The 16,861-nt window shown below is 36.1% G+C and overlaps 1 protein-coding gene across 6 annotated transcripts in view; it reads right to left on the bottom strand.

The window, feature by feature from the left end:
• The window catches only part of VPS13B (vacuolar protein sorting 13 homolog B), an 869,883-nt gene that overhangs the window by 230,568 nt on the left and 622,454 nt on the right, over positions 1-16,861 (bottom strand). For all 6 annotated transcript variants that reach the window (XM_033202375.1, XM_033202376.1, XM_033202379.1 and 3 more), the window contains exon 34: positions 6,073-6,760. In XM_033202375.1, coding sequence (XP_033058266.1) covers positions 6,073-6,760 — 688 coding nt within the window. The remainder of the gene's footprint in view (positions 1-6,072; positions 6,761-16,861) is intronic.

Here is a 16,861-nt window from a genome sequence, read left to right as displayed (position 1 = left end):
TCAATGAATTTCTTTTAATTCATATTCTGTACTGCTCTGTGTTGTCCTTGATCTCTTTCTTATTAATATTTGGTGTTTCATATTAAATTCTAATGTGGGTTTCAGGTATTTTACAGGCCAACATTTGATTAAAATTCAGCACAAGTAAGCACAAGGTGCTATTCAGTGAAAAAAAAAATGCAGTCACATGTCCAAGTCACATATCCAACTTAATCCCAACTGTAAACCTCTCTTCTGCTCTAAGCAAAGTTGGGTTTTGTAACATTAAAGCTAATCACTGCCTTTAAATGATTCCCCCCATTTTTATTTGTTTTAAGTAAATGTCGATGATTACAATGGGAGTCACAAAGGCCAGGGCACTAATCTGTTCCTTATGTTTAAAATGAAAGTTTCCCTTTTAATAGTAATAATCACTGAAGTCCCAACTTATGTTTGAATGATGTTTCATATTTCCATGTAATTTCATAAATATCATCTCACTTGACACTCAGATTTAACCAATAATTGACTAAGAGCAGGTATTATTAAACCATTTTAGAGATTAGAAAACTAAAGCACCAAGAAATTTAGCTATTTGCATCAAATAGCTCTGGCATTAGAACCAAGGCTAAAAGTCAAGATTTCTGATTTCTGTTCTAATACCCTTCCTCATATAATATTATTTCCCTCAGCTGGTTGTGTCATTTCTTATTTAACCTTCTCATCACCTTTCTGAGTGATACACTAGAATGCCTCTCATTTAAGAGATCTACTAACTTCCTAATTCCTGTCAAAGTAATAATTTTATTTCATATTATTAGCCAGCAAGCAATATTCCCAGCAGCTAAATTTCCAGATAAATGTTCAGAGTGTGATCATTATGACATTAAAGTCACAGGTTAATTCTAAGCCTTTCCAGGCATATTAACAAAACCTTTAATTCTAAAGAGGCATATAATTCAATCTTTTTCTTAAAGTCACAACAACTAAATGAAATCAAGATATGATTTATGAGGTGTAAGAAGCCATTTTATGATTTTTCAACTGTTCGTTTACTCAAATGTCTTTGGCACATTTCTACAGTCCTATTCATGAAAGGATAAAAAAAACAACCCTCAATTACTGTAACTGAAAATTTTCAAACCGCAATAGCTAGAATTACATAGAAATGATGTGCATTTTTGTTGCCATTTACAACCACTACTTTAAAAAAAACACTTAAAGATATTAACAATGAGCCGGGCGCGGTGGCTCACGCCTGTAATCCCAGCACTTTGGGAGGCTGAGGCGGGCGGATCACAAGGTCAGGAGATCGAGACCATCCTGGCTAACATGGTGAAACCCCGTCTCTACTAAAAATACAAAAAAATTAGCCGGGCGCGGTGGTGGGCGCCTGTGGTCCCAGCTACTCCGGAGGCTGAGCCAGGAGAATGGCGTGGGCCCGGGAGGCGGAGCTTGCAGTGAGCTGAGATCCGGCCACTGCACTCCAGCCTGGCCAACAAAGCGAGACTCCACCTCACAAAACAAACAAACAAACAAACAAAAAAAGATATTAACAATGATGACAAAAGCAACAATATTTATTAATAGTCATTGAGCCTTGTGCCATACACTTAGCTAAGAACTTCGCATACATTTTTTAATCCCAATAGCAACCCTAGGAGGCTGCTACTAGTATTAATCTCATATCATAGATAAGGAAACTGAGGCATAAAGAGGTTAAATAACCTGCCTAAGGTCACACAGCTGTAAGGAGTAGAATCAGGATTAAAATTTAGTACTGAGAGGTCTAATCCTGAGCTCTCATAGGACTGCATATTTCAAGTTTGACTCTTCATTGGACCTTTGGCATTTATAAAACTTCAAAATGCAGAAACTGTTCCATATTAGATAACCTATCTTAAACATTACAGTATCTTACATAGAAGTGTGTTATGACCTACTTTTTCAGTGTGATACATTCCAATAAACTTTAACTTCTGTATTTTAGTCTAGTTGCTGTTTGAAAAGTTACAATCAGGTAAATAAGTTGCAAGATGGCAGAAGTAACAGTTTTTAGTTGGTTTCTTTGTTAGGTCCTAGCACACATTAATGGGTAACAAGATATTGCACTAAGGAGTTAGTTAAATTCCCTCAGAGTTGTTCAGCCCCTTCACAATTGACCAGATGGCACAGTCATTTCTTCAAAAACAAACAAAAAAGCCCCAAACAAACAAGAAGAAAAATGACTTTTTGAGGCTGCCTTGGGCTGCATAGTCAAGATATGAGGCAATTTCAAATCTGGACTCCATTACCTTAAACAAAACAAATACCAATTTTTAAATATTTATAAACACAACTAATACGATTATGTTAAAAACAACTACATACATCTTTATTTAAATGAGAACTGCCAATAATACAGCTGCTATGTATAAAGGTGCTGGCAGAAGATCTCGTTTCTGTTAGAGGTTGCTCCAGGTGGGAAGGGCATGGAAAAGCCCATTGCCACATTAGTCTAATATTTTTAAAAAGAAATTAACTCAAAGATTTATTATCTACTTGGAAAATCATTTGAAGTAGATTATTAATATTAATATTCATAAAAATTCAAGTTGATAATTTAGTCTTTAAATAATCTGTTTTTAAATTAAGGATGAAAAGCATATTGCTATGTATAGCTTAAAGATTTAGTCAGCATAATTTAGGATCAGTAAATTATGTAGAATGTGAATTATACCCTATTAATAGGGCTTTCAAAATTATAAGCAATTGTCATAATTTTACTTTTGCTTTAGCTTTGTAAAACAGATGTAGATATAGGTATAGATTCCACTTATTTATCCTGGGAAGTATCTCAAATAGTTTTTTAAATATATATGTTTAAAGTCATCTCTTGTTCACAGAGGACTGGTTCCAAGACCTCCCGTGGATACTACACTCTACAGATACCCCAGTCCCTGATATAAAATGACCTGGTATTTGCATTATAGCCTATTTATATCCTACTACATACTTTAAATTATCTCTAGAATACTTAACAATACCTAATACAATATAAGTGCTATGTAAATAGTTGTTATGCTGTATTGTTTAGAGGATAGTAAGAAAAAAAGGCTGTACATGTCCTGTAAATATGCAATTTTGTTTGGAATACTTTTGATCTATGGTTGGCTGAATTCACAGATGTGGAACCCATGACTACTGAGGGCCAGTTTTATACAGTAATCCCCTGCTCTTATCCGTGGTTTCAGTTACCTGCAATTACCTATGGTCTGAAAATATATTTTGAGAGAGAAAGAGAGACCACATTCACATAACTTTTATTACAGTATATTGTTGTAATTGTATTATTTTGTTGTCAATCTCTCACTGTGCCAAATGGATAAATTAAACTTCATCATAGTTATGTAATTATAGGAAAAAATAGTATATATAAAGGTCAGTACTATCCACAATGTGAGGCCCCATTGGGGATCTTGGAACATGTTCCCTATGAATAAGGGACATTACTACATAGTATACACATATATTTATACACATATATTTTAAAATTATATATATCAGTCACATGTTCTGGGAAAGGCAGGTTGACAAGAAGGGCAATGAATCTCACAGCATTTTCCCCTTCTAACTTGATTTGATAGTACATGAAAGGAAAGCCCTAAGGAATGCAGAGAGAGAACACCATTGCTGCCCTCTGAGTGTGTGCTTATTGGTAACATGGGAAGAATCAAGTTAATGCTGACAAAGCAGTAATTACTGATTAGGATATATGTAGCTGATCTGTGCTTAAGATGTAAAGATATAAAAGTATCACTTTTAGAGGAAATCCCCTATTAAGTTTCCCAGAAACTTGGGTCTTCTGAAAAAAACTTCCCTAGATCACTAAGTTCACTTTTAAGAAATATTATCATGCATACTGATAACTTTTGATTATTACTAACCGAGTCATACTACTATACTATTGAGATAATATAAATGTCCAAGTAGATGCATTCTGTGTAGGGATTTCTACTTCTTCCTCCTACATTTACCCCCAACCCCTATGCTAAATCTGGCCCATGACCACCACTCTAGCTTCATGTACCAAAATTGGGTTCCATGTCAGTTTACATACAAGGTTTTTCCCCCCCTTTAAGGAAGAAGTGCTCTATTATTTTAACCTAGGAACTGATTATAATCCAAAAGTCTATCTTTGGTATGAGCTCTTATAACTTTGCTGAATACAGACTTAGATGAAAACGTATAAACACATGATTTGGGAGTATATCAATAAAACAGATTTAAGCCAGTCTGCTCTTACAATTTCGGAAAGTGGAAACAAGTCCATCATTGGCAGTTCTTTTCTATTACTGTGGACTCTGGCTTGCCTCAGTTTAACAGTTTCAAAGGTTGAGGTTATATACAGAGTATCCTTAGGTTGGGCTGGAAGTAAGCAAAATGAGGCTTCTGTGATTTCTGCATATCTATAAATTTAGGAAGAGGTCATAGCTGTTCCTCTCAGCCCCTTTCCCCCTCCTACTTTCCTCTGCCTCTCCCAATGTTTTTAGCACAGGTCACCCACCTATAGAGCGACTGTAGCTGAGTGAACTTAATGAAGGGCTGAGAATTAAGAATTCATCTCCTAATCCTGCACTTAAATTTTGGCTAATGCCAAGCAGACTTGCAAGCAGGTATCAGGTATACAGGCATGAGTTCTTGAATCACATAACATGTCCCACTATACCAGCATCTCCCACATTTTCAGTGCCCCTGAAGTACCTTTTATATCACAGGCACCCAGTAAATGAGAACATGTTTGAGAAAGAGAGGCAGTTGTTGCTGGTAAGGGTTTAACAAATAGCTCTCGGAGTAGGAGAGCTGATATGATTGAATTTGCAAGCATCTGTGGCATAAATACTTTCACCATGGCCAATTTAAGCTACTAGTGGTTTAACAACTGTCTTGCAAAGTTCTTGAGTCTAACAATCAGCTCTTTTGACCCATTATGAGCTGCACAGGAGAGAGGGACAGCAAGCAGCCCAGGGGTAACCCTAGGTTACTCCTCAGCAACTGGCTAGTTACCCCTTTCTTAAAGCAGGGGACTTGCACTAAACACTGGCCTAGAGCTCCTTTGATGCTATTTCCTCAGGCTGAATCCTGATTCCCACACCTGCCATCTACCTTCCAGGATCCTGCCGTGCAAAACAGTCCTTCTTAATGGCAAGAATGAACAAACCTGAATTCCAGATTAGATTCATTGTCAAATGCCTCACTGCTGGCTTCCACCTCGTGGATGGGACCAGCTGAAAGCAATAAAATGCCTGAACTATACCTGAGCTTGCTAGAGGGCCTCTTTGAATACTGAATCTTAGGTGACCCAGTTACCCGCTCCAGTTTTTTTTTGGCCAAATCTCCAAATCTACATTAACTGAGGGAAAAGGTATATTGTCACCTTGCTTGACTCCACGGACCCTTGTTACTTAATAGCTTGTATGTCTTACATCTGAACCCTGCTCACTTTCCTAGTCTCAACAGGCAAAAAGCTTCAGAAGTTTCATATAATTATTATAATTAGAATAAGGAAGGGATGGGTTGGGCAGCAAGAGCAAATTAGCCAACATCAATATACTTTCTGTAGATGTACAAAAATCTTTAAATAATCTTTATTAATAAACCTTCTCAATTACATTTAATATGACGCTATTGCATCAAGATGATTACATCAAAAGAATACCAAAAACAAACTTCATCTTCTAAGGCTTTTCTTTTTTAATCTGAATAGAAGCATTAACATGGAAAGTATACCTATGGGCCATTAATATGAAACCGAGCTATGCTTTCCAAACACTGGAAATTGTTAAGCATCTCTATAGTCAAGAGAATCCCTGTTTCATTCAGTTCCTGGAAAAAAAAATGATATTCAGAGGCATAGTAACAATACTAAGGCTAAACCTCAATACATTGCAAATATTTAAACAGGATTCAGCTGTGGAACATGAACTTTACATATTCTGCAGAGAAAAGACGTTTTGTCTATCAGCTGTTTCTGTTTAATCAATCTGGAAACTATGGGAGTACAACTTATTAGATAGTAATTATTAGCACTTCAGTAAGTTTGAAGGTTCTTACCTGTACATTTGTAATCAGAGGCCACCCCTTTAAGCACAGCATCAAAAATGGATACTTCCACTCGCTGCTTTCTGTGGTGACAACTCACAAGCAAGGAAGGCTGGGACACAATAAAGTACAGAAAAGGTTCTAGCTGTAAGTCACCAGTTCCTCTTCGACCAGGCTGCCGAACAATAGTTATACCAAGTGCCTGTCTAGCAGATGACCTTGTGGATGCATGAATACTTTCAAGAGAGAGGACCCCTATTTTTTTCCCTGAAGGAAAAGAAATGCTGCTCCTTAAGAGATCTTCTGCTGTCACCGTAGAAATACATGCCTGGTTGGGCTTAGCAACATCTGAATCAACTTCTGGGAGATTTAATGAACTCTTGTCTGTTTTTTCATTATCCTTCTTTTCTTGTGATTTCGATTTGGATAAGGCCATACAGGAATAGGTCATTAGTGAGATTCTACTTGCAGTGATAAATATGTCAAAGGGAATAAAATTTAGATTTTTTACAATTGATGACTGGCGTGAGGGACGGGCAATGCGATGCTGGCTGGCACCACTGTGCTGCTCTATTTGCACTATTCTGATTTTAACACTGTCACTGCCAATTCCACTATCCTGAGCACCACTGTACCGAGATGAGGTTTCAGCCATGCCTCCATCAAATGTATCCACTTTTTTCTGTTCTTGTTTAGAGATCTGTAAGAAAAAAGTAATAAAACATTTCAAACTAGTTACATGCCAATTGTCATATAAACAACGTTATATAAACACGTTGTCAAAAAGAAAATTTTAAAAATGAGTCTAGTATAACTTAAAACAGTAATCAGAAAAACAGAATAGGTGCCCATTTCCTACACCAGACCCCCAAAATCACCTTAAAATGCCAAGGAAATACTTGAGAAAAAGCATCTAATGTTCATTTCCATCATTAAAATACATTTTTGAATGTCAGATCTTCTTTCTTTGGATTACTACAGAATAGCATATATCTTTTAAAATGTCTCTTTAAAGAATTATTTTAATACATATTTTTATAGTGATTTCCCAAGCAATACAATAAACTGTCTCCAAAATCATGATTACTGATGGTTGAAATTATATTTTATGTAGAAGTAGTTTATACTATATTCCTTACCTTTCTTATAAAACTGATTTATAGGTTTTTAGACAGTAAGAAAGGGAAAAATCAGTAGTCCTAAATTATGAAGGACAAAGAAAAGTACACTAAAATAAATGCATGCCATTTCAAAAGATGTTTATTTTCTCCTACTACAATAGGACTTAAAACAAGGACAAATACAAGTGATAAAGTAAAATCAAGTCAGCAATTAAGTAATTAAAACCTTGAGGGTAGATTTTTCCTTTGTGCAATAAACGCTACTAGTTCTCAAAATTTTCCACCAATGAGTCCCTAAGTAGAGAACAAAGAGCAACTTGGTGGCAGCAGCAGTTATAATCACTTGGCTCCAAGACCATCAGTTCCTCTTTCTTAGACTGCCTGACCATCAGTCTGCAACTTGCTATTCTGCACCTAGATATTTTACTTGCTTTTTCAACAGAATTATTAAGGTAACCATAAAAAAATCCTTAAGAATAAAAAAAACTACCTCACCCCATCTTATCACCAAACATAACCAACAGTAATATTTCATGGCTCTTCCTTTCAGTCTTTTTTACCTACCTATGCACAGGTTCCCTTCAACTGTATCCCTTTGTGGTTATAACGATACCATAGGGACAAACTGATAACTCAAATTTTGACATGCTAATGTACTCTTCATAAATACAATTTTTAAAAGCTGCATAATACTTCATTTAGTGTTAGGAACAATTTGTTCTACCATTCACATATAACTGTGTATTCAAGCTTTCAATTAGTGCTGACAAATACCTAGCAATATTTTCTCAGGACAGACAGGCTCCTAGAAGTGAAATTATTAGGTCAGGTACAGTGATTCACACTTGTGATCCTAGCACTTTCGGAGGCTGAGGTGGGAAGACTGCTTAAGTCTAGGGGTTCAAGACCAGCCTGGGCAACATGATAAAATCCTATTGCCACAAAAACATATGAAGAATTAGCTAGGCCTGATGGTGTGCCCCTGTGGACCCAGCTACTTAGGAAGCTGATGGCTTGAGCCTGGGAGGTGGAGGTTGCAGTGAACTGTGATCACGCCATGGCATTCCAGCTTGGGTGACAGAGTGAGACCCTATTTCAAAAACAAAAACAAAAAAATTGTTTAAAAAGTGGAGGCCGGGTGCAGTGGCTCACACCTGTAATCCCAGCACTTTGGGAGGCCGAGGTAGGCGGATCACGAGGTCAGGAGATCGAGACCATCTTGGCTAACACAGTGAAACTTCGTCTCTACTAAAAATACAAAAAATTAGCCGGGCGTGGTGGCAGGCGCCTGCAATCCCAGCTACTTGGGAGGCTAAGGCAGAAGAATAGCACAAACCCAGGAGGCGGAGCATGCAGTGAGCCGAGATCCCACCACTGCACTCCAGCCTAAGCGACAGAGCGAGAGTCTATCTCAAAAAAAAAAAAAAAAAAAAGGAATTAGGCAAATGGTTTGAAAAAGTTTAAAGTTACTATTGTCCAACACCTATCCAAAAAGGCTGCACTCAGTTACATTACTATCAGCAATAAAAAAAAGTCTCCCAAAGTACTGGTAACTGGGTATTGCTTATTATTATTATTATTACTATTTTGAAAGACAGAATCTTGTTCTGTTGCCCAGGCTGGAATGCAGTGGTGTGATCATAGCTCACTGCAACCTACAACCCCTCAGTGGTGGCTCAAGCAATCCTCCCATTTCTGAGGAGCTAGGATTACAGGCATGCACCACCATCCCTGGCTTATTTTTACATTTTTTGTAGAAATGAGGTCTCATAGTGTAGCCCAACTTGGTCCAAACTCCTGGCCTCAAGCAATCCTCCTGTCTCAGCCTCCCAAAGCTGCTTATTATTTTAAAAACTCCTTAATTTGATTGGTTAAAAAAATATATATTTATATGTAAGAAATAATATATATGCAATAACATATATATAAGAACTGATAAATAATTCAAGAAAGTGAGGTAATCCTCATTAAAAAAGGACTTGTTTCTGTCCTTTGAAGACACCATATTCTTTCAAACCATGTAGTTTATACTGTGCTCTTTCCCTTCCTGGAGTGCCCCTCTGAGCTTGCTGTAGCTGGTGAACATTTAGTTATCCATCACGATAAATGACATTTGTCCGAGAACTGTTCTCTCACTCTTTTCCTTCTTGGTGATCTTAGTAGTTCACTTATACTTCTATTATATGGTATATTTTACTAAAATGTTTTGTGGTAACAGTATCAGACAGCATTAAGAAAATATATACGCTTTGGAGTCACACAGATGTGGGATCAAGTCCAACACTCTCTAATTGTATGACTCTGAACAAATTACAAATCTCTCTAAGGCTATATAATATCATTTGTAAAATGAGGATAATAACTCCTACCTCAGAGTCACGACGATGACTGAATTAATAGCACAGTGCCTGCCTTACAGTAAATACCCAATAATGAGCAGCTGTTACATGTTTGTCTCTTACCAGGTGAAGAACTGTTAGAGGGAATGTAGTATACAATTCCGCTTCTATATATCACTAAGGAGCAGGGCAGTGCCTAGCACAATGAAGAGAATCCACGAATGTTGGATATGTTTATCTTTGATACAACATTAAATGAAAAAATTGCCCAGCAGACTAGAGTTACATGATTGTTACGATATAAATAAACGTAGATGGAGAATTCTCAATACTGTACTCCTCAAGGTCTTTCCCAGACATATTTATGCATAGTGTCTTTCCTGATCTGTATTCTCTACCTCGTGGGCTGATCATACTTCAAAGAATCCTCTCTATCTCTTCCGTCTTTGTCCTCACATTGGGACATTAATATCTAACTCATAGGGTTGTTGCAGCATAAAATTAATTAACATATTGAACAAACACAGTAGGCATTCTAAAAAGGGTAAGTTAAAAAAATTTATCTTCTGGCCGGGCGCGGTGGCTCAAGCCTGTAATCCCAGCACTTTGGGAGGCCGAGATGGGCGGATCACGAGGTCAGGAGATCGAGACCATCCTGGCTAACACGGTGAAACCCCGTCTCTACTAAAAATACAAAAAAACTAGCCGGGCGAGGTGGCGGGCGCCTGTAGTCCCAGCTACTCGGGAGGCTGAGGCAGGAGAATGGCGTAAACCCGGGAGGCGGAGCTTGCAGTGAGCTGAGATCTGGCCACTGCACTCCAGCCTGGGCGACAGAGAGAGACTCCGTCTCAACAACAACAACAACAACAAAATTATCTTCTTTGTGAAGACTTCAGCAACCCTTCCAGGTGGTGCTAGTCTTTCCCACTTCTATGCTTTTATAACAAACTAATATTATAGTACTTTTCACACTATATTCTGTCTCAGGGATTGTGAGCAACTGAAGAAAAATAAAATATCGTTGAGTTCATTTATTATTTGCCAGACACTGTTAGCACATTATATAAGCTAACATTATAATTATTTGAGGAGAAGTACTATTATCCCCATTTTACAGCTGAGAAAATTGAGGTTTATAGAGATTGATCAATAGTTCCAAGGTCAGACAGCTAGCAGGCTTTGGGTAAGAGGAAACATCATGTTAGTATTCCTAGAACATACTATAGTGCTTATCACATAATAAAACTTAATAATTGTGTGCTGACTGAATAAATGAATGAACATATTTAAAAATTCAGTAAGATAAAAATAAAGATAATTGTTATCAAAATAGCAGTTTAATTTTAGTTATCCTTATTATGAAAATTTCAAATAGACCTCCAAATCTATTACCAACTAGGAATTCTCAAATAACATGTGAAAAGTAATGAAATCAAGTACTTAAGTAGTCAAATGCGAAATCAAGCACATTTTGAAGCATTACAAACTAAATATCTAAATACAGTATAACTAAAAAATCCTTTAGGTTGAGTTTCAATGGCAAACTCCAATCAAGAACTCAAGTTTTATAAGCTATTTTCATTCTCTGAATCAGGAAAGTCAACCACAATTAACTACATGAAACTATAGTTTCTATGCATAGAGCATTTTTTACTTCTGATTTACAGATTTATACTTAAAATCGACTCTCTCCCTCTTTGAAGTGGATTAAGTGTTCCCATAGGTGTTAACATAAAACGGCAAACCACCTGTAGAGAAAGGTAAAGAAATTTAGCATCCAGCCTATATTACGTGCTGAGACTGCCACATTAGTCTCCAGCAAATGTCAAGTGGTGTGATCTTGAGATATAAATAACCAGCAGTGGCAGGATGGCAGCTATCAGTTCAGGTCACAAAGGTTACTGAACAGAAGTCAGATGGTAACTAATTCTAATCACTACTGAGCAGAATGGAATTTGAACCAATGACCTAGAGATGAAAGACTCTGACTTCCATTGGAAGGAAAGGAAAAAGTACAACTTACCCAGTACTAGAAAACTAAATTCCTAAAACTGGGTTAAAAGCCAGGATTTCCTCAATTTTTTTAAGCCTCTAAACTATATCTGTAGCACTGAGATAAACAAGCTGATGATTTTGAGACATATTTAAAAATCCACTGGTTTGTCACCAGTCCACTGCAGATTTATTACATTGAAGGGTATCTGGCCCACTACAGAGAAAAGTTTTATAATTAATTATGTGTGCTGGGCCCTAAACTTGGGCATCAATTTACTATTCCTTTGTGGAAAACGAAGAGTTCACAATGTAATAACTCTGAAAGTAACTTTTGCTTTATTATTGTCCAAGAGGACTAATAATTTATGTTGTCAAAAATAGCAGTATCTGCTTGCTGTTGGTGCAGCAGAAACATGTATCTCTGGGCAGTGCTGTTACATCAGCTCTCCCACTCTTTACCTAACTTATTTAAGATGAACAATAAAAGTTTTCTTTAATTAGCTACTGGTGTGCATTAACATGATCATGATTAAACCATAAAAACCAACTGTACATTACTCTGGTCCTCTGTTCCATATGTTTTGAATTATTCTGTTTGAAAATGTACTTTGCGTACAAAAGTTCGACCTTCTGCTTTCAGAGAATTAAATGCATATTACTGTATTGAAGAAGATAATGTTTCAGACCTCCAGGCATATATTAAACACACTGGCAGCACTTGAGACAAAATGCTTTACTTATTAGATACTTCCTATTCTAAACAGTGTCATCAAAGGCTAAAAACAAAATCCATATAAAAGCTGCACAATGCTTCCACACAGAACCTGTGCCAAAATCCCTGTACTTTCCAACTAATGAGGAAAGGATGTGTACTCTTAACATATGAATGTAAGATTTTCCAAGCATTCACTTTAGGAAACTGGGATATTGATTCCATATGGGTTACGTTAAATGGAACTGTATTGGTAAAATAACCTTTAAGATATCTGGCATGATAATGATAATTAAACAATATTCAAAGGACTAAAACAAAAGGGAATTTAGTTCTACAATGGCTAATTAAAATAAAATGAAAAAATACAGCATGCCATTTATCAAGATAAATTGTTATTGTTTAAGAACTATTTAAATGCTGTTAAAATATACTCTTAGATACAATCTGAGAGAGCTGGAAAAATATTTGTGGCTTAAAAATGGATAGTTTGGTGAAGAAAAAAGTATAAGACTCTGAAATTTTATGCAGAGATAACAGCTTTAGAGCCTTGAGCACAACCAGATGGTACTTAAATTGGAGGAATTCCACAGTTTCTCTATCAATGGGTTTCAATATGAGACAGCTTTCAATAGCTAGGAAAACATGTCAAGTTGATAGTTTACTTCTTAGATCATTTCAGCGCATTTTCCCATCCTTTCACAGCTGTATATGGAACAGATACTAGCCACCATGGAGAAGGTGCTGAAAGCTGTACTGGTAGCTAACGAACTGTAGCTAATTCCTCTTTTCAATGTATTAAGATAGGTAAGTTTACCAGCTCACTCTGGGGTTTGGTTAAGAGCCCTAGTGTCTCAGGAGTAGTAAATAAAACCATATTTGAATAATGTGACAATGTCAAGGAATGCATTAAACTAATTTCAGGTTATATTAATTAGATGTTCTTCAGTAGCATTTTGGGGAAAACAAGCTTGATTGAAACTTCTTGTTCAGCCATATCAACATTTTTATGACCATATTCAAATGTCAGCTCATTAATAAAAATGTTGCAAAGAAATGGATGCTTAAAATTTTAAAGAAAAACCTGTGGAAACCAACCTTTTCAGAATTATTAAGGACCAAAACAAATACAATTTTTGTTTTGATGGCTAACAAGAAAAGGAAATTCAGCATCTATTCCAGGATTTTAATTAAAATTATGTCTTTTAATCTTTTTGTCTTTGTAAGAAAACTTACTATATACCAAACATGCATATCCAAAATTTCTTCTAACTTCCTATATAACAGCCATGCTGAAGTAATATTTCCAACAGGCAACAGTCATACTTTTTCCTTGATCAAAATATATTTTGCCAATTATGAGATTATATTTCATATCTCATAAATTATAAAAAGTCAAGTGTAAAACCACAGCATCAAAGTGACAATCACATCTATATATAACCGTGATCTTTATCCTAATTTTACTGCCCTTGCTATAATGTAGTAGTATTTTCAAAAAAGTTAACATCTTATCTAACAAATACAGTAAAAAAAGTTATAGTATTTTAATGGTTTCACATACTGAAATTACAAAGGAGAATTTTTACAAACTTGAAAAAGTTATGTGCCTCATTGTGTAAACATTTGCAAACATACTTCTAGCTCTATGTTTTAGAAGTTTGTGGGATGAGGTAGGGTGGGGTGGTTGGGAGAGGCTGTTGCATGTTTTTAACACAGAGATAATCTACACTGGAAGCTTTATATAAATAGAAAATTGTATTAATTTAACCTAGATAACAATAAGAATATATTTTTAAATGTCAAAATTTCAATGATGTCCATATTATGGTTCATAAACCTTTATCATTTTATTAATGAATTACCATCTCAACTCAGTGATGTGCTAGATGAAATTTATCTTAGCAAGCACATTAAACAAAAACACATCAAAAAGAATTGACTTCAATATGAAATGTCTCCTTTAGTGTCACCAATTAATGTTATTTTTAATGAAAAAAAAAAAAAACAAACTTGAACAAGCACTGTATGCACTAGCTTAATACAGATACCAGAGCTAGAAAACAAGGGCTTTTTCTCTTTTATTTCTCTAAAACTAAATGCTATACAAGATCCCAAATAATATAATTGTTCCCAGTTGAATGGCAAAAAAGGTTTTCACAATACTGCAGTAATTATGCAAAAGAGCAGACTAATGATACCCATCACTGCTTAACAGACAGAATGGTAAAGAGTACTATAGTTTCGGCTGGGCGCGGTGGCTCCAGCCTGTAATCCCAGCACTTTGGGAGGCCGAGGCGGGCGGATCACGAGGTCAGGAGATCGAGACCCTCCTGGCTAACACGGTGAAACCCCGTCTCTACTAAAAATACAAAAAACTAGCCGGGCGAGGTGGCGGGCGCCCGTAGTCCCAGCTACTCAGAGGCTGAGGCGGAAGAATGGCGGGAACCTGGGAGGCGGAGCTTGCAGTGAGCCGAGATCGCGCCACTGCACTCCAGCCTGGGCGACACAGCGAGACACCGTCGCAAAAAAAAAAAAAAAAAAAAAAAAAGAGTACTATAGTTTCAAGTTTTCCCTTTCATGAAGTTACTTTTCCGGCTCTTTGAAGTAATACAATGAGGCCACTACTGCCTGCTAAGTGCTAACTGCGATAAAAGCAGCATGCAGATAGTTCAGTCAAGGTTGTGTTTTACTACAGTCTGTGTTTGGTCTATTGTTCTAATTTAAGTTGTAAATTATGAAAAGGAACTAAGATTAGTGCTAAACTGACTATAACACCTAGATCATTATCAGTGCCTATTTCAATATGATAAACTAAAAAAAAAAAAAAAAAAAAGGTATATGTATCCACCTACCCACACGGGCACATAGGTAAATTCAAATCCTACCTATTGAGATTTTATCTGCAGTATTGACCTTTAGACTTTTGTGTCTGTTTGTCCCTTCATACACATATGATTTCACAACATAAGCTTATTTTCAGGGGCTTCTAAGTTCATGAAAAAAATAAATAAATTAGTTCCAGGCAAAACTGTGCATACAGTTTAACTCAAAAATAGTTCTCATTGTCTGTTCCTTTCTTTCTCTATGTTGCTCACATATACAGTGAATAGGAATAGGTTGGTCATTTTTGTTCGAGACTGGATCTAATTGATTTATACTAGGCTCCAAGTTTAAGTTTTGTAATGAATTCAATTAAAACACACACACACACACACACACACCTGACACATTCTGGCAACTTGGACCTTAATCAAAACAGATGCCTCTACATAAGAAACAACAACCTGCTTTGAAACGGCCATGATGTTAATTCTTACAAAGTGGCTACTGTGTGTACAGGGTAACTACTCTCTAGACTGATGAAATCCAAGGTTCATTCCACTGATGTCAATGTGGAAACCATTTTGTCCCATAGCTGCTTAAAGATTTTCAATAGGATTAAATCAGCTGCAAGTCCTCATTATATTAGGGTTTACAATTGTGTCTGAGTTGGAGTCTGTTTTTCATAGAATTTGACTCAGAGACTGACTTAGATTGGCTCTTTGGAGCTAGTCTGATTTTACCAGAAACAACTGTATCACATCAGCCACTCTCATAAACTTGCTTTAAGACCGAATCAGTCCTGACCCTAAAGCAGATGAAAGTTTACCGAGCCTACACGTAAGTCACAGAAAAGTTTGCATTTAGTTTCTGCAGCAATATAGAAGTAGACTGTGCTTATTAACTATTCCAGTGGGCCTCTGCCTTGCAACTATGAATGTAATTTTCTGATAAGAAAACTATAGTTGAACTTGGAGAAATTTCTATCAATAAAATACATATAAATCCTTATTTGATTACTTTATCCCCTAAATCATATATATCCCTTTAAAGAAATTATGTAGGACTTATGGAAATGAAGCAAGAAAAAGACATGCTTTTAAAACGAATTTACCCCCAATATCCAGTACAAGTTGAAAAGTGATGAAAATGGCCAAACGTATCCTTAATTAACTTCATCCAGTAGCTGGTTTTCATTGCCAGATAGAAATATTTGACTTGATTTTCATTATTACTTGTTCTAATTAATTAAAAAAACCTGGTGCAATTAATGCTAGATTCTCTTCAAGTTTCAATATTCTCTACTACCTAACTAATTTTATGGAAATCCATCAAGACCCAACAGAACGCATTCGCAAACTTGTATTAGCCATCCTTTACTTCATATAGATCATATTCAAACTGAACTAAAGCCATATATTAATTCTCTGTCATATGTTATCAATACCTTAAAAAGTAATGATGCAACAGACTTGAAATGCAATGGCTAAGATGTTAGAGAGAAATATTTGTTTATGCCCTGCAGCCAATTCTTCTTTTCCATTACAAATACTTTGTTCTTCTCTGTTACTTCATAAAAATAATCACTACACCAAAATGACCTTCCACACAAATGCTTTGATCACAACCTCTTCCTTCAATCCTTGGAAATTCGAAGTATTCTCTAAATCAGGTAAAAATTCCTAACAATATCTCTAGTCAGTTAGCCCCATAGCACCAGTAAATTTTAATATGCTGATAGGTTACAAGTCATTCTTGCTGTTCTAAGAAAGCAACTTTCTGTATACTAATGAAGGTAATCTAATCTATGC

Source organism: Trachypithecus francoisi, unplaced genomic scaffold (assembly GCF_009764315.1).
Source record: "Trachypithecus francoisi isolate TF-2019V2 unplaced genomic scaffold, Tfra_2.0 Lachesis_group7, whole genome shotgun sequence".
Lineage (NCBI taxonomy): Eukaryota > Metazoa > Chordata > Mammalia > Primates > Cercopithecidae > Trachypithecus > Trachypithecus francoisi.
Note: the sequence above shows the minus strand (reverse complement) of the source record. Positions and strands in the feature narration are given on the sequence as shown.